This window comes from Bos mutus, chromosome 13, assembly GCF_027580195.1.
Source record: "Bos mutus isolate GX-2022 chromosome 13, NWIPB_WYAK_1.1, whole genome shotgun sequence".
Classification (NCBI taxonomy): Eukaryota; Metazoa; Chordata; class Mammalia; order Artiodactyla; family Bovidae; genus Bos; species Bos mutus.
In genome coordinates, this window is record NC_091629.1 from 54,320,937 (window position 1) to 54,345,840 (window position 24,904).

Here is a 24,904-nt window from a genome sequence, read left to right on the forward strand (position 1 = left end):
AAATGATGTACTTCTTCTTTAATCTCGAAGAACTTTTCACTTCAGGACGTATAATGCTTTTATACATTTCAGGATGATTAGATGTCTGCATACAGTTCCAAAGCTCCCTGCTGAGGCAGGATAGCTGTGGAATGTTTTCTCTGTTGCTGAGATGGCAAACAGAACATACATTAGAATGAAATGTTATGAAATGATCCCTCTGCATGAAATAATAAATTGCCCTAGCTAGACAAACTGTAGAATGTGTGATGGAATACTATTCAGCTATGAAAAAGGAAAGCCAGTACTGACTCATGTAGCAACATAGACAAATCCCAGAGGCCTAAAGCTGGGTAAAATGAGGAAGATCACAAGCACATACTTAGTCTATAAAACTCTAGAAGAGGTAAATCTGGTGTAATAGCTTGCTAGGATTGCTATTTATTTTCTTGCAGTTCTGGAGACTAGGAGTACAGGATCAAGGTGTGGGCAAGGTTGGTTTCTTCTGAGGCTTTTCTCCTTGGCTTGGAGACGGCCATGTCCTCAGATGGCCTTTCCTCCTGCATATCTGTGTCCTAACCCCTTCTTATAAGGACACCAGTTATACTGGATCAGGGCCCACCCATATGACCTCATTTCCCCTTTGTTACCTCTTTAAAGGTCCTACCTCCAAATACAGTCACATTCCAAGGTCCTGGGGCCAGGACTTCAACATGTGAATTTGGGGAGAGCACAGTTCAGCCCATAACATCTAATCTGTGGTGAAAATAATCTAAATAGCAGTTGTCTCAGGGAAGGGTGGCTGGTGGGGGTTGACTGGGAAGGGCCATGGTGAATGTTCTGGGGTTGATGATGACTTGTACACGGTTAGAGGGGGTTGGGTTACACAGGTATTTGTGTTTGTCAAACCTACTGGGATCTTACACTTAAGACTTGTTCGTTTCATTGTATGTCAATGAAAGTAAAAGTAAAATAAAAAAAAATAAAAAAGAAAAGAAAATTAAAAAAACAGATATTGATCTCTGGTTAATGATACGCAAGCATAGTGTTTAGGGAAGTGTGGTGGTACCTGCAGATAGCTTGTGAACTGACTGAGTGGAGAGCTGGAAAGATATACCAGTTTGTTGTTAACAACTGCAGAATCTCGGTGGTGGTTTCATGTGGGTGTTCCTTGTACAATTCTTTCAACTTTTCTGTACATTGGAAATTTTTCATCACAAAAGGCTAGGGGGCGGGAAGATTTAAAATTTCCACTTGAAAATGTTAGCCAGACATTGCTCATAAAGTGTCCTCATTGGGTAGGTCAAGGTCCACTCACAGAGGGAACTAGCACAACTCTATGCCAATCATTTGTGGGTGAGAGCCACAGGGCTTTAGCCCCAGTCTGCCTGGTCCAGGGGCTTCCCTGATAGCTCAGTTGGTAAAGAATCTGCCTGCAATGCAGGAGACCCTGAATTGATTCCTGGGTCGGGAAGATCCCCTTGAGAAGGGATAGGCTACCCATTCCAGTATTCTTGGGCTTCCCTTGTGGCTCAGCTGGTAAGGAATCCACCTGCAAAGCAGGAGACCTGGGTTCCATCCCTGGGTTGGGAAGCTCCCCTGGAGAAGGAAAAGGCTATCCACTCCAGTATTCTGGCCTGGAGAGTTCCATGGACTGTATAGTCCATGGGATCACAAAGAGTCAGACACCACGACTGAGCAACTTTCACTTTCACTTTTCTGCCTGGTCCAGGGAGAAAGGAGAGGAAGACAATTCAGGGAGCGGCTTGAGGATGCTAGGGAGTTCTGGGGACCAGCTTAGGTGTTCAGGTTCCTTGTCCAAGGAAACTGAGGTACAGAGTTGTAAGTATGGCTCTATAACACCCAGGGCAGTCCACGATCTGTTTTCTTTCTTCTTATTATTATTTTGAAAATTTTTATTATTTATTTTTAGCTGTGTTGGGTCTTCATTGTTGCACACGGGTCTCTCTAGTTGCAGCAAGCAGAGGTTACTCTTCACTTGCAGTGCACAGGTTTCCCATTGCCCTGGCTTCTCTCGTTGCCCAGCACAGGCTCTAGGGCTCATGGGCTCTATCATTCAGGCTCAGTAATTATGGAGCACAGGCTTAGTTGCCCCTAGGCATGTGGGATCTTCCCGGACCAGGGCTCGAACCCATGTCCCCTGCATTGGCAGGCAGATTCTTAACCGCTAGACCACCAGTGAGACCCAGTGATCTGTTTTTGTGAGCCATGAAGGAGAAATCAGGCTCGGTGGGGCATGTTGGAGTGGGTGTGTGAATGATACGGAGTTAGCAGCACATAGTAGGCACACAATGCTGAATAAATATTTGAATAAAATTGGAAAGGGGCCTCCCGAGACCCTCAGGAGATGGCAAAGCTGCCTGTCTGGTGGGGGCGTCTGTCCCCGCCGCTGCCCGGGGCCCACCTCTGGCCTGGCCTGAGATACCCTGAGAACTGGGCCTGGGAGGGGCTGCCAAGCTTCGAGGTTCCTGGAGAGCCAGGCTGAGGGCTCCTTGCCACATTCTTAGGAGCAAGCACATCCAAAACAATTTCTTTTTCTAAAAACTCGGCGTTAACGGGTTCCAGATGTCCGTTTGTTATATAATGGGGTTTGTTTTAACAGCATCAACTTCCAGATGTGCAGCCTGGAATCAAGAAGCCCATTGGCCCCCGGAGGACACCGTGAGCCAAGTTGAGGGCTGCCCGGGGGAGACAGGCAGACGTACGTGCGGGACCAGGCCCGGGAGAGGAGCTGGCAGCGCTTCCTGCTGCCCACTGGGCCACTCACCTGCCTGGCAGCTGTGCCCTGGCCGGGGGTGGGTGGGGAGGGTGACTGGCTTTCTACTGGTCCGTGCTGACACGGAGCAGGGACCCGCAGGGGACAGTCCCAGAAAGGCGGCCGGGGGAATCACGTGTTTGGGAACCCGAGTTGCACCAGGGCTGCTGGGTGACCTTGGGTAGGTCTCCCAGCCTTGCTGAGCCTCACTGTCCTCAGAAGTTAAGTGGATTAGCACCATCCCATTACGAGGTGTCCTTGTGGAGAGGGAAGCAAGGTGAGAGGCGCAGAGTGGGTGCTGGGAAGCCTTGACCCTCCCGCTTGCTCAGAGTGCAAGGGCCGGGCACTGACCAGCGCCCCCCGACTCGCCCCACCAAGCCAGGAAGCCCTTGGGCAGTGCAGGCGACCTTCTCCCTGGAACACTGGAAAGGCGCCATCCGTGGAGCACTCCCCACCTCCCCTGGCGGCTTGTTCCTTGTTCCGTGGCCCTGCCGCTCCAACAGACAGAACATTCTTCCCTCTGTGGAACCACAGGCGGCCTCTGCATGACCCCCAGAGGTCTGAGGACCATCCCTGGAGCTCCCGTTGAGCACGTCCACTCCCTCTTCTACTTCAGGGCCCTCAGGTCAGGGAGGACAGGGACCCAGCTCCCACCCTCACCCCCATCCTCTTATTCTCCGGGGCCGGCAGTTATAGCAACCCAAGGATGAAGAGTAAGGTGCCCTGAGGAGGGATGTTCAAGAGCTGAACAAGAAAAAGCAGAGAACCTCAATGCAGTCCAGGGAGACGGTCATGCCCTTACACACGACGGGAACATTCAGTCCCGCAGAGAAGATAGCCAGCCTCAAATTAACCCATAAAAATAATGCAAGGCCAACAAATGTTTAATCAAATGGGGGCTTACAATACAAAGTTGACATGGAAAATGAGTGTAGCATAGCTATGGATTTAATGCTTGCGTCCCCCTCATCCTAAAATTCATGTGTTGAAGTCCTACCCCCAGTGTAACGGTAGGAGGTGGCGGGGACTTTGGGAGGTGACTGGAACGGAGGTCAGAGCCCTCGTGAATGGGATTAGCGCCCTCACAAGCCCCCTTTCCCCTTTCCTGCATTGTGAGGACACAGCGAGGAGTTGGCAGACTGCCGCCGGGAAGAGGGTCCTCATTAGAACCCCGTCTTGCTACCACCCTGATCTCAGACTTCCAGCCTCCAGACACATGAGAGATAAATGTCTGCTGTCTAAGCTGTCCTATCTGTGGTACTTTGTTAGAGCAGCCCCAACGGACAAGCCAATTATGACATTCCTGCATGTGGAGATCAATAAGGGAGGCCTTACCCACCTTGCTGTTAAAACATATGGTAAAACTCTAATACCTTAAACATTACGGTGCATGCCTGTATGCTAGGCTGCTCCAGTTGTGTCCAACTCTTTGCTACCCTATGGACAGTAGCCCACCAGGCTCCTCTGTCCATGGGATTCTCCAGGCAAGGATACTGGAGTGGGTCACCATGCTCTCTTCCAGGGGATCTTCCTGATCCAGGGGTGGAACCCACATCTCTTGTGTCTCCTGCATTGAGGGTAGATTCTTTACCCACTGAGCCACCTGGGAAGTCCTAAATGGTGTGGTACCAGCCCCAGAAGAGCAAAAAGATAAACAGCAGGGAAAACTGAAAGTCCAGAAGTAGACTCATCCACAGATGAACTGGAGTGTGGAAAAGAAGCACATTATAAACTAAAGCAAAGAGGAAACGCAGCTGCTTACCTTTGGGCTGAGGGACTTAATGTGGGTGGGTAGTGAGTGAGAGAAGTACTGATTTTTCTTTTCTTGGCTGTGCTGTGAGGCTTGCAGATCTTAGATCCCAGACCAGACATAGAACCCGGGCCCTTGGCAGTGAGAGCTCGGAGGGCTAACCCCTGGATCATCAGGGAATTCCCTAATTTTTCATTTTGTATCTTTCAGAATTGCTTGACTTTTCCAACCTTCTACATTAATATGTATTTTTCTTATTTAATTTATTAACTTAATTTTTTTTTTTTGGCTGTACCACTCAGCATGCAGGATTCTAATTTCCCGACCAAGGATTGAACCCACACCCCTTGCAGCGGAAGCACAGAGACACAACCACTGGGCCACCAGGCAAGTCCCTCTTTTTTTTTAAATGTCAACATAATTTTATGTCACTATATGTTATCTAGAGATTTTGATTCCTCTTGGGTTTTATCCTTTGTACTAAAAGGAAATCTAATAAGTGTTATAAAACTAATAATAAAATGATATATAGCAAGCTGTTGAGCCCAGGGGAAGGCTCTCATCTTCTACGTCATATGTTCCTATGACATTTGGACTCCTCGGCCTCCTCTTCCTCCTCTTGTTTTAAAACTGAAAAAAACAAAACAAAAACAAAACTTCCAACTTTTAGATCATAAGTGTGACTTTAAAAATTGAGAAGAGGGGAAATGAATTTTGAACAAAATAAACAAACCAGTGCAGAAATGATGGATTACTCACGAAACGGGACTGGACAACTGGCTCACCATTTGGAAAAAAACAAAGTTAGATTCCTACCTTACACCAAAATAAACCTCAGATGGCTTAAAGATTTAAATGTTGGAAGGTAAACCATGAAAGAATCCTAATCCGTATACAATTTTAGGACAGGCAATAATTTTCTAAGACAACCTCAAATGAACAGATTAATGAACTGGACAACAAAAATATGTAAGGTTTCTTTCCACCAAAACAGAATCAAATAAAGGTCAAATTGAAAAAAAAAAAAATAGACAAGATAGCTATGTAACAAAGAATCAAGAATGTCAATATATATAAAGAGCTTTTACAAAATTCCTGCCCATGATTTATTTTTTTTTTAAATCTAAGCCAAGTATAGAGGGAGCCTGACCACAGTGAAACTAGAGTTTCCTAGGGCAGGTTGGAGGTGGGGACCGTGAAGCTGAGCCAGAGTTCCAATAGGAGCGGGGAGAGCGCTCTGGGGCAACTCCAGGGCCAGGTTGGGCGCCCTCCATGTGGCAGGGGTTCCCCGCTCTCCCTGGCATCCACAGTCCTGTCTGGTGTCAGCTTCTTCTCCAGCCCAGTCTGATACACACCCGCCCCACCCGCACATTAACATTTCCCCATTGCCTCACACACATCAGACGCTTTTCCGGTATATGACTTTTGCAAATGGTCCCTCTGTCTGGCTCACCCCTCTCTCATCTCTACCAGAAAAATACACCCAACTATTTCATGAGGGCTCAGCTCAATGTCCCGGGTTCTAAAAAAGTCATTTTGATCCACCCAGACTCCCTCAGCACCAGCCCATCATTCCATTCTCCGAACTGCACTTTTCTGCTTACCTGTCCTGGTCCCCCCTGCTAGAAAACAGGCCTCTCTAAACAGGGGTCTCCCTGGGCTCCCACTCCCACTCTCGGCATCTGCCATGGGGGCAGATGTTCAACTAATGCTACCTGAACAGATGAATGGTACCGCAGAGCGCTTGACCTGACGTGCCCCACTGTAGGTGAGTCAAGCTTCCAGGTAAGTTATTTCCTAAAACAGGACAATTTTATGAACAATAGGGACACAATTTTTTTTTTTTTACTATTATGTAATGATATGCAATTACATAACAGATTGAAAATACATTGAAAGAGAAGCACTAAGTTTCAGTCAGAGCAAAACAGAGACACACCAAACGGCAACGGTAGCTGAAGGCGCTTGAACTACCAAAGCCACTGCTGAGTCTGACAATCACGGCCTCATACCAGCGCTGTGCCAGGCGCACCCTTGCCCCGTGATACCCGTGGCCTCGGGGGAGCGGGGTCAAGGGGAGAGAAAGAGCTGTGCCAGTGACACCCCAGCTTCGTGGAGACCCCAGAGGGAAGTGCTGTCTGTGCCATCAGGATGCTTCCAACTCTCGGGACAGATGTGGGGGAACCGAGTGGTGCTCAAGGCCTGTTACTATGGTAACAGTACTGGGATGCGAGCCCACAAGGGCAGAGGTTTTTGTCTGTTTGTTCACTGCTGAATGTCCAGCATCTGAAACAGCATCTGGCGCAGGGAAGACCTTCGATAAGTACTTGTTGACTGAGCGACTGGAGGGGTTGCTGAGGTCATCTCTGGTGGGCGTCCCTCAGCTGAGTCCTCTTGAGTTAGAACACGGGGCTCTTTTTGCTGGAGGCTGAGCCTGCAGAGAAGGCTCAGAGAGGACTCCCCAGGGGAACTGCAGGTGCAGGCAATGATCACGAGGGCAGGAGGGTGAAGGGAGGAGGGAGCTTAGAGGCAACGGGAGTGAGCAGGATGCTCCCAGACGAACCTGGTGATAAAACACACCAAGAAGGTGCCGAGCTCTGAGGGGTCAATAAGATGATTTGCCTCCTGGCTCTGAGCACTGGGTCTTCCCTGGCGGCTCAGTTTGTAAAGACTCTGCCTGCAATGTGGGAGACCCTGGTTCGATTCCTGGGTCAGGAAGATCCCCTGGAGAAGGATATGGCTACCCACTCTAGTATTCTTGCCTGGAGAATTCCATGGACAGAGGAGTCTGGTGGGCTACATGTAGTTCATGGGGTCACAAAGAGTCGGACACGACTGAGTGACTAACACTTTCACTTTCTGAGCACTGTAATGAACTCAAATATGGGCTCAAAAAAAAAATTAGGCTTGTCTTGAAGTCACCCTGTTGACAGGCGACAGAGCTGGGAGTCAAGCTCACATCTTTTTAATTCAAGAGGCTGACTTTTTATCACTTTGTTTAAAAAAAAAAAAGGCAAGGCCGTAGGCACAAGCCAGGCATGGTGCCCTAGTCCAGAGCCAGGTTTCCATCTGGGTCAGGGTTGAAGCAAACCTGGAGACAGGGCCATGGGGACGTTCTGGGGCCGTGGCCGGGGCCAGACCAGGCCCGGGGGTCAGTGTGGCTTTCTGGGTTCTGGGCAGCCTGCCAGAGACAGCGCCCCAGAGTTGGTGCAGGGCCGGCGGGCGCCCCCACTCCCGCCTGCATCCCTGGCCCTGCCTGACCTTCCTCCCCCAGGGCAGGGGAGGAACAGAACGGGCCTGGCCCTTATCCTGGAGGAACTGCAGCTGCTCTCGCATCCCCGCCCCCCCATCCCAGCACACAAAGGCGCTTTCTTTCCCAGCAAGAGGTCTTGATTGCGTGTCCCCTGAATCCGAAAGCTCCTATGAAGGAAGTGCTTCCCTCCCAGAGCGTGTGTGTGAGTGTGTGAGTGTATACGCGCTCACGCACGCACATGTGCTGAGTCTTAGGGAGCTGGGTCCTCTGGGTGGTCAGACCCTCTCTCTGCCTCCTGGGTTTGGCCTGGCACAACTGAATCTGAATCCCTTGTGTGTGGATGCATGTGCGTGCGTGTTTGTGCGGGTCCGTGTGTGTGTGTGAACACGTTTGAGCACGTCTCTGCAGCCTCTGTATATGTGCCTGTGCCAGTTTGTGTATACACAACACACACCTGTCCGTGTTTGCATGCCCACGTTGTTGCGTAACTGAGTTGGTACCCAGGCTCTTTTGGGTGTGCCTGTTTGTGTTTCCTGTGTGTGTGTGTACACCAGACACCTGGGAGAGGCCCCCCACGTCCGCTGCCCCTGGCCACGCCTCCGCACCTGTACCCCACTCTTGCTTCTCCTCTGCAGTATGTGGTGTGTGTACAAGCCTCCTTCCTACCCCGCTGCCCCCACCCCCACCTCTGCATTTGTCTGGGAACAACCTGGCCCCTTTCAGCCTGGGAGGAAGACAGGTTAGTACAGCTTGGCTTAGGCCATACATACTTTCCCAAAGTTCCCTGGATCCCAGCCGAATTCTTTGTACAAAGGCTCGTAGGGAATAGTCTGACGGGAAAGTGGGGACCCTGCCGAGGGGGCTCAGGACCCCCCGCGCCAAGTGGAAATGAAAGCATCCGTCAACTGCGCTTCAGCCAGAGAGGGGGCTCCCGAGTCCTGAGGCTGAGCTTCGTCTGAGGACCTCAAGCCCCAGTGGGGGGACACAGCATCTCAGGGTAGCAGAGCTGGCGAGGACCCCAGGAGCCCCACCGAGCATGGGGAAGGAGAAACCCAGAGTGGCGCCCCAGACCATTCATAAACTGCGTCCCTTCGTGCATCCTGCTGCCCCTGGAGACCCTCCTGTGGACAAACCCCGAGTCTGCCCATCTTCCGAGGATGGGCGCTGCTCCCTCTCTCTCGCTGCCTTGCAGGGGGGGCTCCCAGATCCTCAGAGAACTCAGGGATGCTGAGAGCAGCACCCACATCCCAAGGCAGGTTCTACTGAGCACCCACCTGACTCGGGCTGTGGGGTCCTTTCTCCCAGCCCCCTCAACCACAGTTGGGGGCATACCACCCTACTCCCCCACCACCAACACCCGGGTCCCACCCTCTAATGGCACGCCCTCTGGCGGGTGTCCTGGGTGCTGGAAGGAGGGCTGTCCCCTGGGGCAAGAAGATCTGACCTTGAGGGAAGCCCAGGGCACAGGGGGCAGCCACCCTGGCTGTCTGTCCATGGGGGTGTGTGGCTGCGGCTGATGGGGGGGGGTGCCGCAGGCGGGGGGTGGAGTGGGGGAGGGTAGGCCCTCGGTCCCCCCAGGGAGGAGCCCGGAGGTCGGAGGGGCAGACTGGGCTCCAGGAGCTCCTGGGTGAGGATCAGACAGGGGGGCTCCTTCAGCCCAGTCCCCTCCGGTCCCCACCAACTATCTGCTCCTCTTCCTCTGGAGGTGTCGAGGGGTGGTACTGGGAAGCTTTGCTCCTACCTGCATGTCGTGTCCAGACCAACGGCTGCTTTTGAAACTCAGAAGCCAGGCTGAGACTTTGCTTTCTTTCTTTTTCTCCTGCTCATTGTCATGTCTCGTCCCGTCCCTGAGGAATGAGCACAGACCAGCTGATGGGCTTAATACGAAGCTGAGAGGACCCGCAGGATACAAGGAATACCCAAGAACCAAGACCCGTGAGGCCAGATTTGAAGAACCTGGTGCCCCCACAGTTGATTGGGCAGAGACAGGACCACCTTGGCTTTTTTTTTTGGACTGTGCTGGGTCCTCGGTGCTGCGTGGTGACTTTCTCCAGTTGAGACGCGCGGGCGCTGCGCATGGCTGCGGGGTGTGGGCTAACCTTTGCGGTGGTTTCTCTTTGCCGCATGGGCTTCGGTAGTTGCGGCCCACGGGCTCCAGAGTGCGTGCTCTGCGGCATGTGGAATCCTCCCTGACCAGGAACTGAAACCCTGTCCCCTGTCCAAGACAGGTCCACTTTGGGTGGATGCTTAACCTCTTAACTCTGGCTCCTCCTGAGGCCCAGAGTGGCGGGGCCGGTGAGGTCGGGGGTTGGGCAGCGGAACGCAGCTGCTCCTTGGGCCCGTTTGGGATTCTGGGATGTGTTGAGAGTGGGGCTGGAGGGAGCTCTAAACCCCCCTGGACCCCAGGCCATGGGAGGGGAGTGCCTCTCCATCCCCTGCCCGAAGAGAATGCTAACTGCCTGCAACTGGGCTGGGGAGGGGCTCACGCCCATCCCCCCAAACCCTCCAACCACCGCCCACCCCCCCTCACCCCGCCTCTGGCCCTGTCTCTCAGATGCATCGCCCGCCTTGGGAGTAGGAGCAAGAAGCCCGCTCCTGTGGACACACACTTGCTTCCTGATGGGGAGATCTGACAAGGCACTGCGGTGAGAGTTGGAGGGTCTCCCAGATGTGGGCCGGGGGACTGGGGCTGGGGGCTTTCCTCAGCCCTAAAATCTGCCCGACAAGCCTGCACATCCCCCCAGACTCCCTGAAGGCATTCACTGGGACTCTGGCAATCCCCCTGGCTCTTGGCCGGCCTGGATCTGTGAATGGAAACGCCTAGATCAGAGCTAAGGCGGGGTCTAGTCCCCCAGTCTGGCCTCTCAGTCAGAGCCAGGAAGGAGGCTTAACACTTCGCCCGCCCGTCTCCATCATGGCCTGCCCCTCTCCCACCCCTCTCCCTCCCCGCCTCAGTCTGGACCCCTCCCCCATCCTGCTTTCCTCCCTGACTTAACTCACATCGGCAGGGTGGCCGTGATTAGTGACCCAAGCACTACTAGAGAGTCCGTGTGCTGCAGGGAAAGACCCCACATGAGGCAATGAAGGTCCGTCTAGTCAAGGCTATGGTTTTTCCAATAGTCATGTATGGATGTGAGAGTTAGACCATAAAGAAAGCTGAGTGCTGAAGAATTGATGCTTTTGAACTATGGTATTGTAGAAGACTCTTCAGAGTCCCTTGCACTGCAAGGAGATCCAACCAGTCCATCCTAAAGGCAATCAGTCCTGAATATTCATTGGAAGAACTGATGCTGAAGCTGAAACTCCTATACTTTGGCTACCTGATGCGAAGAACTGACTCACTTGAAAAGACCCTAATGCTGGGAAAGATTGAGGGCAGGAGGAGAAGGGGACAACAGACGATGAGATGGTTGATGTCATCACTGACTCAATGGACATGAGTTTCAGTAAACCCCGGAAGTTGGCGATGGACAGGGACACCTGGAGTGCTTCAGTCCGTGTGTTGCAGGGCCTAAAACTGGGTTTTGTCTAACACTCGGAAATGAATTGTCCAAAGAGACACATATGCTGACAAAGCAAGAGATTTTATTGGGAAAGGGCACCTGGATGGAGAGCAGTAGGGTAAGGGAACCCAGGAGAACAGCTCTGCCACATGGCTTGCAGTCTTGGGTTTTATGGTGATGGGATTAGTTTCCGGGTTGTCTTTAGCCAATCATTCTGACTCAGAGCCCTTCCTGGTGGTGCACGCCTTGTTCAGCCAAGATGGATGCCAGAGAGAAGGATTCTGGGAGGTGGTTGGACATGTGGTGTCTCCTTTTGACCTTTCCCTAACTCTTCCGGTTGGTGGTGGCTTATTCGTTCCGTGTTCCTTAGCAGGACCTCCTATCATAAAACAACTCATGCAAATGGGTACTATGGTGCTTGGCCAGGGTGGGCGGTTTCAATCAATGTGCTTCCCCTAACACACGGAGTCACAAAGACTTGGACACGACTGAACAACTGAACTGAACTGAGGCAATCTTCATTGCTGCAGCTAAGACCCAAGGTAGCCAGATAAATAAGTAATTTGTTTAGTTGCTAAGTCATGTCCAGTTCTTTTGGGACCCCCATGAACTGTAGCCTGCCAAGCCCCTCTGTCCATGGGATATACCCCAGGCAAGAATACTGGAGTGGGTTGCCATTTCCTTTTCCAGAGAATCTTCCTAACCCAGGGATCAAAATCGAGTCTCCTGCTTGGCTGGTGGATTCTTTACCACTGAGCCACCTGCTGCTGCTGCTAATCTGCGTCAGTCGTGTCTGACTCTGTGCAACCCCGTAGATGGCAGCCCAGCAGGCTCTGCCATCCCTGGGATTCTCCAGGCAAGAACATTGGAGTGGGTTGCCATTTCCTTCTCCAACGCATGAAAGTGAAAAGTGAAAGTGAAGTTGCTCAGTCATGTCTGACTCTTAGTGACCCCATGGACTGCAGCCTACCAGGTTCCTCCGTCCATGGGATTTTCCAGGCAAGAGTACTAGAGTGGGTCACCAGTGCCTTCTCCAGACTGAGCTACCTGGGAAGCCCCAAATAAACAAATATTTTTGAAAAGGGCCCATAAGTCACTGACACTTCTCCAGAAGGACATATACCTGTTTCTTAGTTCCCTTTGGGTGTGGCCATTCAGGTTTGGATAAATGCCCACCACTCTCCATTTTGTCCATCACCATGAAAAACACTTAGCTCGGCTCTCTTTGCCCAATAGTCATTCCCCTAAAAGGATGGAGTGTGGCTTGATGTGTTTTACATAAACCCTTGGCATAGCTTTAAACTCTCTTCTACATAATTTTGCCTCAAGTGTTGATGTAAAATTTACTAGGAAGCTGTTTGCTGAATCTCGCATCTTCCTCCTCTGAAAACGGCAGCACTTCTTCCCTCCCGGGTCCCACCCCACCCTCATCACCCACATCTGCTCCATGGTAGTTGCTCCCCATGCACAAGCCACTCTGGCTGGCAGGAGGCTGGAATCCTTTCAGTGCCTCACGTCCACTGGCCCGGTGCTAAGTAAGGAGAGGGCAAAGACCAGCAAGTTCAGTAGTTCTGGGGGTCAGCCCTGTCCCCCAACAGCAGGGTGGAGCCTGACCTGATCTTGCCCCGGAGCCCAGCCCAGCTTGGTGCACAGCAGGGTGGGCTGGAAGTCCGCAGGCGGGGTATTCTAGGGCCCAGGGCCTTTGGGAGGCGGGTTCATCATCTCAGTTGCATGAGTGTTGAGTTGGACATGGGTTGGGGCCCAGTGAGCTGAGCCAGCTGGCCTCAGTCACAATGTGGAGGGCGTGTGATGGGAATGCCCTTGTCCCTGCATAGACGTGGTCCCAGCTGCTCTTTCCTGTTTCCTCTGAACTTGGCTCCCAGGATGTGGCTGCCAGTCAGCCTTGGCCAGGGTACCTGCCGGGGGCTCCCAGCTGCTGCTGCTTTGCACTCAGCTCTCCACACCTCGGGCCTTCCTGCTGTCTGAGCTCCAAGTGGGACCAGGACCCAGGTTGGCTCATCCATCAGGCCTGTCTTCCACCCACCTTGCAGGTAGCCAGCCCGTAAGCCAAAAGTCTTGAAGGCCCCTCTCTAAGGCATGGCGGTTATGCCTCCAGGTCCTTAACTTGTCTTATGTGTCCTTCTGCCTGTCCTTCCAAATGCTCCTCTTCCTGCCCGGTTTTGTTTCCCTCGTAGCTCAGTCAGTAAAGAATCTGCCTGCAATGCAGAAGGCCTAGGTTTGATTCCAGGATCAGGAAGATCTCCTGGAGAAGGAAATGGCAACCCACTCCATGGCAACTTGCCTAGAGAGGATTCTCTCTTGCCCATCTCTCTCTAGGCAAGAGAGAATCCCATGGACAGAGGAGCCTGGCAGGCTAGAGTCCACGGTGTCACAACGATCGGACATGACTTAGTGACTTAACCACCACCACTGGCCCTTTTTTGGGTCCTTTCTCTAAAAATTGTCTCTTCTCTGCCAGCTTCAAATATATCCCCTGGCTCCCTTACTCTTTGCCCCAGACGGGAAGTGGCGTGAAGGAGAGGGCAGGACATGGGGTTCTGACTTGGAAAGGAAAGGATGCCCTGGGGGCCTGGAGGCGGAACCTTGAGACAAGCCCAAAGTCCAGCACTTCTTTGAGGTCTGATTTATCTCAGAAGTCAACGTCACTCTTCTATCCCGGCATCTGGTTCCTATTTATACAAAACTATGCATGAATTAACATACAATATTTTAAGTGGCTTAGTTTTTGCACTGAATCTGCAAATACAATAGCTGCTCTACAACAGAGGTCTGCAAACTTTTCTGTAAAGGGCCAGATAGCAAATACTTTCAGCTCTACAGGCTGTGTGGTTCTGGAACAACTATCGGAGCCCTCTGCTGTGGGGTGCAGGCAGCCCCAGGCGACACAAAGGGGAGTGCGGCTGTGCTCTAATGCAGCTTGCTTCCTGGTCTCTGAAATTTGAATTTGGTATGATTTTCACAGGTCGTGAAATACTATTCTTTTGGCTTTTCCATTATTAAAAAAACGTAAAAGCCCGTTCTTGACTGTGGGCGGTACAAAACCGGGCGATGGGCTGTATGCTCTAGGAAGACTGTGTGGGACCTGCGGTTTTGGAATCAGATGCACCCCTTGATCCTTGTCTGTCCCCTCATTCCCAGGGCCACTGAAAGAGGTGACAGCCACCTGGGCCTCGTCCTCGTCCAGGGAACACGTGTGGTATGAGATCATGGGAGTTGAGGCCTGGCACAGGGGCCTGCAGAGTGGGCGCCGGGAGGCAGCTCTGGGGACTGTTCATGGATGTGGGGCTTGCCCGTGCTGGTCACCGGGGCCTGGTGAGTGAGACGGGCAGCGCCCGGTGCGGCAGTGGTGGGTAATCCACGGCACCCAAGGGCGAGAGGCGAGCAGTTTTCATACTACAAACCAGATCAAAGCTCTCCCAGTTTCAAGTCCTGCTTCCAGGTCCTTGGGCTGAAGTGACCGTCTGGCAGATGATCTGCTGTTTGCAAGCCTCTCAGCTCCCCCCACACTGCCCCCACCAAAATACAGTTTGGGAATTCCCTGGCAGACCAGTAGTTAGGACTCTGCGCTGTCACTGCCGAGGGCACGTGTTCCATCCCTGGCCGGGGAACTAAGATCCCACAAGCCACTCCGCTTAAAAAAGGAAAAAGAACATTCAAGTTGCCCCTCTCCTCTCAGCCTCGGAAGACTCTCTCCTGCCCTCTGGCCCTTCTAGCTAGCTGAGCTGTTACACAACCTCCTGCCACACCCTTCTTTTCCACCTTCTAAGCCTGGATGCTTCCTCTTGGACTCAGGCTGGGAGCCCGAGGATCAGATGCCAAGACTGTCCCCAGGCTTGTGGAGCAGGACAGAAGGGAAATGCCTTCTTCTCCGGTGGCCCTGCTCCCCTGGCTTCAGGGCTGGCCGCGGCAGCGTGGAGACAGAACACCCCTCTGTCCTGGCTCACCATCCATTTACTGCTATTTTACAAAGCTGCAGCTGAGGGGCGGCCTGCCCCAGGCCTCAGGTGTCCACCCTGACTCCATTATCGGTCAATTTACGGCTTTGGAATCACCAGTCTCTCCAGGCCCTCAAATCCCAGCCTTGTCATTTGTCAGCTGTGTGACTTAGCCTCACTGGACCTCAGTTCTCTCCTCTGTAAGACGGGGAGAACCTCGGAGTTATTGTGGCTTGGGAATATGGACATAAAGATTAAGCCCTACTCAAGAAGTTCCTAGTAATTGTCTGTCGTTACATTAAGGGACCAGAGACAACAGGATGCAGAAGTTTGAAATCTAGATAAACGAAAAACATTGTAGCTTAATTTGTGGCTTCCCTGGTAGCTCAGCTGGTAAAGAATCTGCCTGCAATGCAGGAGACCCTGGTTCGATTCCTGGGTCAGGAAGATCCCCTGGAGAAGGGATAGGCTACCCACTCCAGTATTCTTGGGCTTCCCTGGTGGCTCAGCTGGTAAAGAATCCACCTGCAATGTGGGAGACCTGGGTTTGATTCCTGGGTTGGGAAGATCCCCTGTAGAAGAGAAAGGCTACCCACTCCAGTATTCTGGCCTGGAGAATTCCATGGATTGTATAGTCCATGGGGTTGCAAGGAGTTGGACATGACTGAGCGACTTTCATTTTCACTAACTTGGCTCAGACGGTAAAGAATCTGCCTGCAATGCAGGAGATCCAGGGTCAATCCCTGGGTCAGGAAGATCCCCTAGAGAAGGAAATGGCTACCCACTCCAGTATTCCTGCCTGGAGAATTCCATGGAGAGAGGAGCCTGACGGGCTACAGTCCATGGGGTGGCAGAGTCGGACACGACTGAGCGACTGACACTTTACTTCATTAGGTTTATCTGAAATTAAAATGCAACTGGGTGTATTTTTCTGCCTGAATCTGGCAACCCTACCCTGATGGACCCAGGAGCTGCGCTGTCCCCCAGCCCACTATCTCCTCAAACCTTTAGTTCACTCTGACCAATAGGCTTGCATGGAAAGATCCCTTCTCTCCTGCAGGTAGGGTCATAGGGACAGTCGGTCAGAACCCCCATTTCCTGGGACTTCCTTGGTGGTCCAATGGGTAAGACTTCGCCTTCTAATGTAGGGGGTGTGGGTTCAATTCCCTGGCTGGGGAGCTAAGATTCTATATGCCTCGAGGCCAAAACACCAAAACATAAAACAAAAACAATATTGTAACAAATTCAATAAAGACTTTGTAAAAGTCCACCTTAAAAAAAAAAAACACAAAACCCAGTTTCCTGCCGCGCTTTGAGTCTAATCCCAGATCCACTCTGTACTTGCCTCAGGGTTTGGAGCAAGATCTTCCTCCTCCTTGATTCTGCTGCTGTACCCCTGATTTAACTTTACCTCATCCTTCCAGGACTGGCAATCCTCACCTCGCCAGCTATCTTGCCTGGAAAATCCCATGGACGGAGGAGCCTGGTAGGCTGCAGTCCATGGGGTTGCTAAGAGTCGGATATGACTGAGCGACTTCACTTTCACTTTTCACTTTCATGCATTGGAGGAGGAAATGGCAACCCACTCCAGTGTTCTTGCCTGGAGAATCCCAGGGACGGCGGGGCCTGGTGGGCTGCTGTCTATGGGGTCGCACAGAGTCGGACACGACTGAAGCGACTTAGCAGCAGCAGCAGCAGCAGGGACACATGACTCGAACATAAAGAGCAGTTGTAAGCACTTGACTTCAATCATTTCAATCAACCCCATCAACAGCCCTACTGGTTCAAGTTGTAATTGTTTAATTCCTCATCTTATTCTACTGAAGCCTCAGATGAGGAAACTGAAGCTTCGAGAAGGCGGGCATGCTGTTCCTGTCTCTCCAGGGGAGCCACAGCTCTCCCAGCACCTCCACTCGCCCCTTGCCGCCTCCCAACCTAGTTCCTCCCTTTGTCCTTTTGGCCTTGGGTGACAGTTGAGCCCAAGCTCAGACACCAGGATGGGCTCCACAGCACCGACTTTGGTCATTTCCAAATCCATCACATGGAGGACCTTCCTTGTAGGAGCCAGTAGTTAATTCACCCCTTTTATTTCCAGTCTTATCCCCCAGATACCCTGCTGCGTATGGGTTATGAGGGTGGTCACAAGGCTGGCCACTTGTCAGCACAAGCCATGTGTCCTGAACACCTGCCTGCATACTCCTGTCCCTGAGACTGGGTTTGGAGAAGCCACAGTCTAGAACCAAGGTGCGAGTCACTGGGCTGGGTGAACCCCACTGCCGACCTAAGAGTTCTCGTGGTTCTACAGCAGGCAAACGAACAGTAATTCTTGCAAGAAACAGTTTTAAGGTGGAAATAAATCAAGCATAAACTTTTCTGGAGGGTGTGACACAACTGTTCCCTTGTTCCTGGTGCCAGCTTTTCTGTGTGTAATTCAGTTAGAGCTGGTCTCTGTGTTTGGTGGTTGTGGTGGGGGAGGGTTTGGTCCCATCACAAAGGCTGGGGTGTCCTGATCTCAGGCTGGTGGGACTGGGGCCGCTGTCTGTCCCAGGGCTATTTTCTAGGATGGATGAGACAGCTTTGCAGCCTGTCGGCTTTCCTAAGGCCAACAGGATGCCAGGATCCTCCACCTGGCAACCAAGATGCTCTGAAGACAAACGAGGTCATGCTCTGAGGTCACTTATGCAAACACACACAAAACACTGAAACACTAGCCCACTGTACATGACTAGGTGTGTTCGCCCACCCTCATAAAGGAGGTAGAACCTACTGGGGCAGCCTTAGAGATCAAGGGTGAAACCTTGACCTTCACAACTTATCATTCTACCCAGCAGTGCTACCCAAGTCTAGAGGTCTACAAAGCCAGCAATACATATTTACTTGTAGCAAAAGTCTGTAAGGGCTTCTAGAAGCATGGCCCACCCAGGCTCCAGGCTGTTTATCTACCATTTATTGAAACTAGGTAGGGACCCAGCCAAGGGTGAAGCTGGCGGGGCTCCTGCTATCTGCCTCCTTGCCGAGACTTCGGCACATTTCTGCCAGCCTGGTCGATAACTTCGGACATAGCCCTTCTGGGACCTGAGAAGCCCTGCTTCCCAAAGCTAGGGATCACAAAGTTCTTAACTTCAGACACAGGAGGCACTTAGGTGTTTGGGGGCCTCTTCCAACCCACAGAGGTGTGCCCACCGCCCCGCCACCGCTCCTTGAAGCCCCAGGTGTGTTGCCCGAGGGTGGGGGGCTCTGGAATGGGGCTTAAGAGAGTGGCAGCGTTGGCTGTGGGTGTTCGGGCCCCGAGTCTGGGGAGCGGGTGCTGTGCTGTGTCCCCTTCAACTGCATCTGTCTTAACCAGGTGTCTGGAAGCTCAAGAGAGAAGGCAGGCCAGCCCTCATGAATGAGTATTTTACCAAGTCCCCAACATGGTGCCCAGCATGGGCGCCTAGGAAAGCCAGCAGACCTGTGTGTGCAGACGATGCCTTCATAAGATGTCGGGGCAGGAAGAGACAGCCGAGTGCCACTGAAGTCCTCAAATACAAATTTGACTTTTAAACTTTTTTGTTTTTTTTTAAATCCAGGATCGAGACCACAGACAATTTATTATGTAAGACATGGGGTGAAGAACGATCAAGGAAAAGTTATGGCTGTGAGTGACATGGAATTAGATGAAAAGGCTCAAGTTTGCTGAAGAGAGTTTTAAATTTGGCTTTTGCTCTTGGAAACGTCAAAATAATCATAAGAAGCACTTATGCCTTACAGAGCAAATAATCCACAGAGTGTCATTTTCATTTTGCAAACAGGGACACAATAGCAGTCAAAGAGAAGCCTAAACACCCAGAGAGTTAACATACAGGTTCGATAAGATATAACAAGGGATTTTTAGCATGCTGGTGGGTTGTTAAATCAAATCCATACTGAACCCTGTGACCTACTGGAGGTTCTAAGTGGAACCTGGGGAAAGCAGCCTTTCCATACAAAACAACAACAACGACAGCAAAGAAAACCCAGGCTCTGCTGGGTGTCTATAATACTCATTTGCAGTAAGGCTTTCAAGATACATGAATTTTTATAGCGTTTGTATTTTAAGGATTTAGGGCAAATACATTTTTTTTTTCCTACTTGATAAAAAGAAAATTAGTACTTAAAAGGTTCAAAAATATATCAATTGAGTGATTTTTTTTTTACATAAATAAATTATATTGATTTTTAGGATTTAACAGCTGAAAAAACCCTTTCTGCTTCCACTGGAGGCAAAACTGAACAAAATGTTAGTTAAATAGAGAGAGCAGCATTTCTAAGAAATCTGTTGTCAGCATTAGAGACCACCTATGCGACAAAGATGTCATTAAATAGAATCGGTTTAATTACTGGATCCTTTCTTCTTATGGAATTGGTTTACAGAATTTCTGATTTATAACTCTGATTCATTAAAACTGGGACTCCACTTTTTAAAAATAAAGCTGGTTTTTTTTTTTTTTTCCCCCCCGGCCATGATTTAACAGACTTCTTTGAGATGCTCATTTTAACATTTACATAATTTATAATCCCAAATGTATAAAAGACAATGACAAAAGCATCATAAATAAATAATGCAAACTGAAATAGTTATGTCGAACTTTTGGACCTTCTGATAAATTATAGCAAAACTGTTACAGAAAAAGTAAAAAAAAAAAAATACAGTAAATTGTTGACAACAAAATGTGAAACCGGTACGAGTAACGCTTCCAACATTTCCAACGGTCCCACACAACCCTGTGCCCCCTGGGGACTGAACCACGAGCTTCTTTCAAGTCTCAGAGTGTGAACTGTGGATGGAGAGTTGAGACCATCAGAAAGGAGGGACTGCGTGGTGGTGGTGGGGGTGGTGAAGGAAGATGGGGCAGGGGTGGGCAGGGGCGGGGCGAGCTGCCCGGAGAGCTGGGCAGCTGAGGAAGGAGGGGGAATGTTAAGCTTGCCAACACAGTCTCCACTAACTTGATGATCTGAGATCTGGGTCCGACTGTAAAATATAAACTGAAAAATCCAGAGGGAAGGAAAAAAAACTTCTCACAGTTGCACTCTTTATAAAAGGTGGAACGCATGTAGGTTTGACAACCTCGAACCCCTGGCTAGTGTCAGTGTTGGGGGACTTATTTTTCTTGCAGGCTCCAGAGTGAGCCTGGGTCCTGGCAAAGGGAATCAAAAGTAAGAGTCCAGGAGGCTCCAGCAGCGGCCAGAGGGGTTCCTAAGAGGCCTGAGTAGGGGCAGAACCGGTCGTGTGCTTTATGCCGTGTGCAGGCGCGCGCCCCATCCCACCCCCCCGCTGGCAACAGCCCACGGTGCGTACAGCTTGCTCGTACTGGGAATCTCCTTTTGACTCGGGAGGTGAGGGATGCGTGCGTGTGTAAGAAATGATGCCTGGTCATTATGTCTTCTTGCTGCAGGTTGCCTGAAAACCCACAGAGTGGGGGGAAGTCATGTTACTACCATTAAGGTTTCTGTTTTAGAAATGGATATGTGCGGTTTCAACCGTTAGTTAGAGACTTCTGCCTAACCTACTCGTTTAGTAATCGTGATTAAAACTGGGAAATATTTTAACTAAAGAATATGCACCAGCATTTCCTTTCTCTGTGCTTTTGTTTTTTTGGTTCCCTGTTACCCTTCTTCCCGTTCGGCACAGCTCACGGAAAAAAAACAAGAGAGAGCTGCTCTCTGCCTCGGCCCTGCACTGGTCAGTCCCTAGCCGGCTTTCTTTTTTTTTTTTTTTTCCTCTTCGAATAAATGGGAAACTTGGAAGAGAAGGGGGCAGGGCGTGTCCCCACGTCTGCACTAACTACGATCGCTGGAATGGACGACTGGGTAACGGAGTGAGGGGTTCTGCACCTCCTATACTAGGTCAACGACACGGAGCTGATGGCGTGGCAAGACCCTGTGACTGACTATGAACATCTGTTACCATAGTTCTCAGACAGGAAATCAGGGAGGTAATAGTACTCATGGAAACACAGGTTCTTATGACGGTGAAGTGAGGGGAAGTAACAAACCTTTATGGGATAAGAAACTTACAAGTCACAATCATTTTCCTCGATGAAAAAGTTCTAATTGGTGTCACCGTGAGAGTCCTGGGGGCCCCCTTCCCGGGCCTGTGCTGCGTGTTCTCTGTCGGGGGGCGCGGGGGCCCTGGGCTCTGGGCAGCTCTGCTCGCTGCCCGGCTCCCTCTCCAGCCCGGGCACAGGCTCTGGGTTGGGGTTCGGGGCGTCCCCCTTGGTCTTCTTCCGCTTCCTCCTCTGGCTCTCCAGACCTGCTGCTTCCGAGTGTCTGGCCTGCTGCATGGCCGGCAGCGGCATGCCCATGCCGGGGGAGAGGAACATGGAAGGGTAGATGAGTCCGGGGGAAACACCTGGGATGAGGAACGGGTTAAACGCCACGGGGCTGCTTGTAGTTATTGCGGGCTCAGGCTGGTCGGAGGAAAAGGGGCTAGGGCCGGGCTTGTCTTCGGCCGACGGGTCCGTTTTGACGTTGCGGCTGCCAGGCTGGTCTTCCGCAGTCTTTTCGGCCGCCGACACGCCGCCCTTGGTTGTGCTTGACAGGGGCGCTGGCACGGCCGAGGCGCAGGTGGTGGCCATGGGGGCGTTGAGGAGCCCCCCGACCCCGAACATCTGGGGCACGGCGGCCATGCCCGGCAGCACCATGGGCAGCATGCTCAACGTGCTCTTGACCTCCTCGCCTGGGGGCATTGCCGCGAAGCCGGCTGGGAAGCCCACCAGCCCCGTGAGGGGGATACCCGGCATGTTTCTCATGTTCTGCAGCCCGACCAGGTCCATCCCGGCAATCAGGCCGTTCATGAACAGCGGCCCCATCCCGGAGGGGGCGTCCGCCACCAGGGCCGGGGTCTTCAGCAGCTCACTCCGTGGCCGCCTGCCCCTGCGGCGGGGGCCTGCGTCTCGGAGAACGGGCTCGGGCAGGGTGTGATTGAACTTGTTTTCTGGGAGAAACCCCTGAAAAATGACAGAGAGACACAAGATGCTTCAGGCGATGGATGGCGGCAGGGAGCAGCTCGGGGCTCCGTAGTGGTCTTTCCTGCCCACCCACCCACCAGGAGGTTCACAGCTCTGCGCCCCGGGAACCGCCCATTTGAGGCGGACAGCCTGAAAGTGCTGAGCAGGTTCCCACGTGCCCTGTGGAGAGGCTGTCGGAGCCCCAGGAGCTGGGGCCAGCCAGGGACCTCAGGTCTTAGCCTAGAGTGTTTTTACTGAGGCATAACTGACGTGATAGCAGTTTCACATGTAAAATATAAAAACAACAAAGGACTTCATGAATTTGCGTGTCGTCCCCGTGCAGGGCCGTGCTTGACTTCCCGGCTTCATCTGATCTCAGTGTGTGTGCAGCTGAGGCCAGCGGTCGAGACCCGTGGGGGGACCCCCTCGGCCAGGCCCGTGTTCGTCTCCCTCCTGACACAGGAAGGATTTTAACTGAAGCCACAGAGCCGAGCTGGAGGATGGGGTTTGGGAGCAGGAAGACCTGCAGCTCTGTCCTGACCTGCAGGTCCCGGGCTGTGGGTGAGAAGGGACAAGGGTACCCAAGTCGAATCCTTAGAAGATGCCACAGGTCTCTGCTCAATGGGCGGCCATGGGCACAGGCCGGTGGGGGACACTGGTCAAGCTCTCAGCAGAGGGAAAATGGACGTCGGAGGGGCTGACGAAGGGGGCAGCGATGACAGAGGAGCCAAGCAGGGCTACTGCCCCGTGTCGGGCTGTGCGCGCCCGGCTCCGTGTGCCTGCTCTTAACTCGTCATCACACCCACCCTACGAGTCGGCACTATCGTCACAGCCGTTTCACAAGGAGTTCAGAGATTCACACACATGTGAAAAATGTGCACTTGAACGTTCCCAGGTCCCTGTAAAGAATATTATCCCTGAGGTTTTACATTTGTCCTTCAATTTCCTTAGTGATATCATAGAAAAACCAAGGTGTCATAGGCAAAGAGTGCTATGATGGTCACCTTTGTGTGAGAAGAAATCCTCTTAGCCAGCCTTGTCTTAGGAAAGCAGACGAGGGAGAAACCTCAGTTCAGTCCCCTTTCTTCCTCACCAACTGAGGAGGGGTGGGATGTGCCCTGGAGCGCAGCTGGGCCCCGGCCCACCTGACTGCTCCCACGCGGGACCAGCCCCCTGCGGCTGGGAGCCGGTCCGTCCTGATGGGGTGGGGCAGCCGCCCGGGTGTGGGAACGAGGCTTGGGGAGCAGTTCTGTCTGGTTCCCGTTTCTAAAGCAAGGGTCGGACGCGAGGGACGGGGCCGGGCTGAAAGAAGCGTTTCTCACCACTCTCTCTGGAGCCCCTTAGTGCAGATCGCCTCCCTCTGGAGACCATGGCCTCAGGCTCCTCCTTTCAGCCCAGGGCCCGGCCACGGGGACCAGTGCTCGGACACAAGGCCTCCCAAGCCCTCCTCCCTGTTACGCAGCCACAGTCAAGGGCCAGGGAAAAGGCCCCAGATGTATCTTCTCCCTTTGTGCCCTCAAACGCCTCCATGCTCGCTCTCCCCATCACTCTCCAGTGGGAGGGCCTGTGCCGTCTCACAAGTCTGTCAGGGAGAAGAAACCCTGAGCTTGCTGAGTAAGGCCTCAGCTTCTTTTGAATAATCTGCTACCTACACAGCAGGCGTCCGGTAACACGCTTTGAGGCTACTGGGCGCTGAAGAGGTGACTTTGGGCGGCCTGTACCCTGCAGGACCTGTGGCCCTGTTGGCCCGGCCCCGCAAGTTCAAGTCACACTCCTCAGGCATCAGAATGTTCCCGCCCTCGCTGGGAACCACTGGGGCAGATCACACTGGGCTCTCAGGACAGGGAACCTGCCCAGGAGGCCAGGCTGGCCGCCTGCACCCTTTAGACAAGGGAGCAGCAGCAGGAAGGGCCTAGGGTGAGAACAGGGCTTCCTGCCCCCTGCAGAGCACGCGGCGGGCTGGCGGAGGAAGGGGGATCTACCTCCTCCTGCGGGTGGGCGCGTCACCCTGCCCCCGGCTGGCCCGTGGCTGCCCACCCGGGGCACGTGCCCCTCCCAGCAGCATGGGGACCACACACAGCGGCCAAGCCAGGCTTTGGCAGCTCTCCCTCCTGGTAATTATACCCTGGGAACAGGCCTGCTTCCTCTTCCAAGGGAGGCTGGGGGGAGGGCGAGGTGAGGGGAGACTGAGGGGCAGTCACAGGCGACGGGTCTGTTCCTCCCAATGATGGCACGCGTATGTGCCCCCCAGATCTCTCTAATCCAACACAAGGCAGCGTTTACCCCACAGCCTGTGTGTCCTGGCTCTAACACTCAAGTCCTGGGTAAAGGCAAGGGAGGAGATGGTGGCCAAAACTGCCTCGCTCCTCCCAGGAAGGTGAGTCGATTCAGCTTAACATGCCCTGAGCAGTAAGAAACCTTACCCCCAGATGCAGCAGGTGGATCCTGGTTTAAAAATTCTAAAAACAAAAGACAAAAACTAGCTTGGAAAGACACTTCTGGGAGAGCTGGGGGTATCTGAATATGAGCGAGCTACAACATGCTACTGACACGTGTGGTAGTGGTGACAGATACACGGGAAAACGTTCCCAGAAGACACATGCTAGGTGTTTATTTAGGGGTGACACGTCATCTCTGCTATCTTGGTTGGTCGTAACTTTCCTTCCAAGGAGTAAGCATCTTTTAATTTCATGGCTGCAGTCACCATCTACAGAGATTT

The 24,904-nt window shown here is 52.4% G+C and overlaps 1 protein-coding gene across 5 annotated transcripts in view; it reads right to left on the bottom strand.

The window, feature by feature from the left end:
- Positions 1-19,093: 19,093 nt before the first annotated feature.
- Positions 19,094-24,904, bottom strand: part of CHD6 (chromodomain helicase DNA binding protein 6) — a 200,705-nt gene continuing 194,894 nt past the window's right edge. For all 5 annotated transcript variants that reach the window (XM_070381751.1, XM_070381752.1, XM_070381754.1 and 2 more), the window contains one exon: positions 19,094-22,185. In XM_070381751.1, coding sequence (XP_070237852.1) covers positions 21,286-22,185 — 900 coding nt within the window. In that variant the 3' untranslated portion in view covers positions 19,094-21,285. The remainder of the gene's footprint in view (positions 22,186-24,904) is intronic.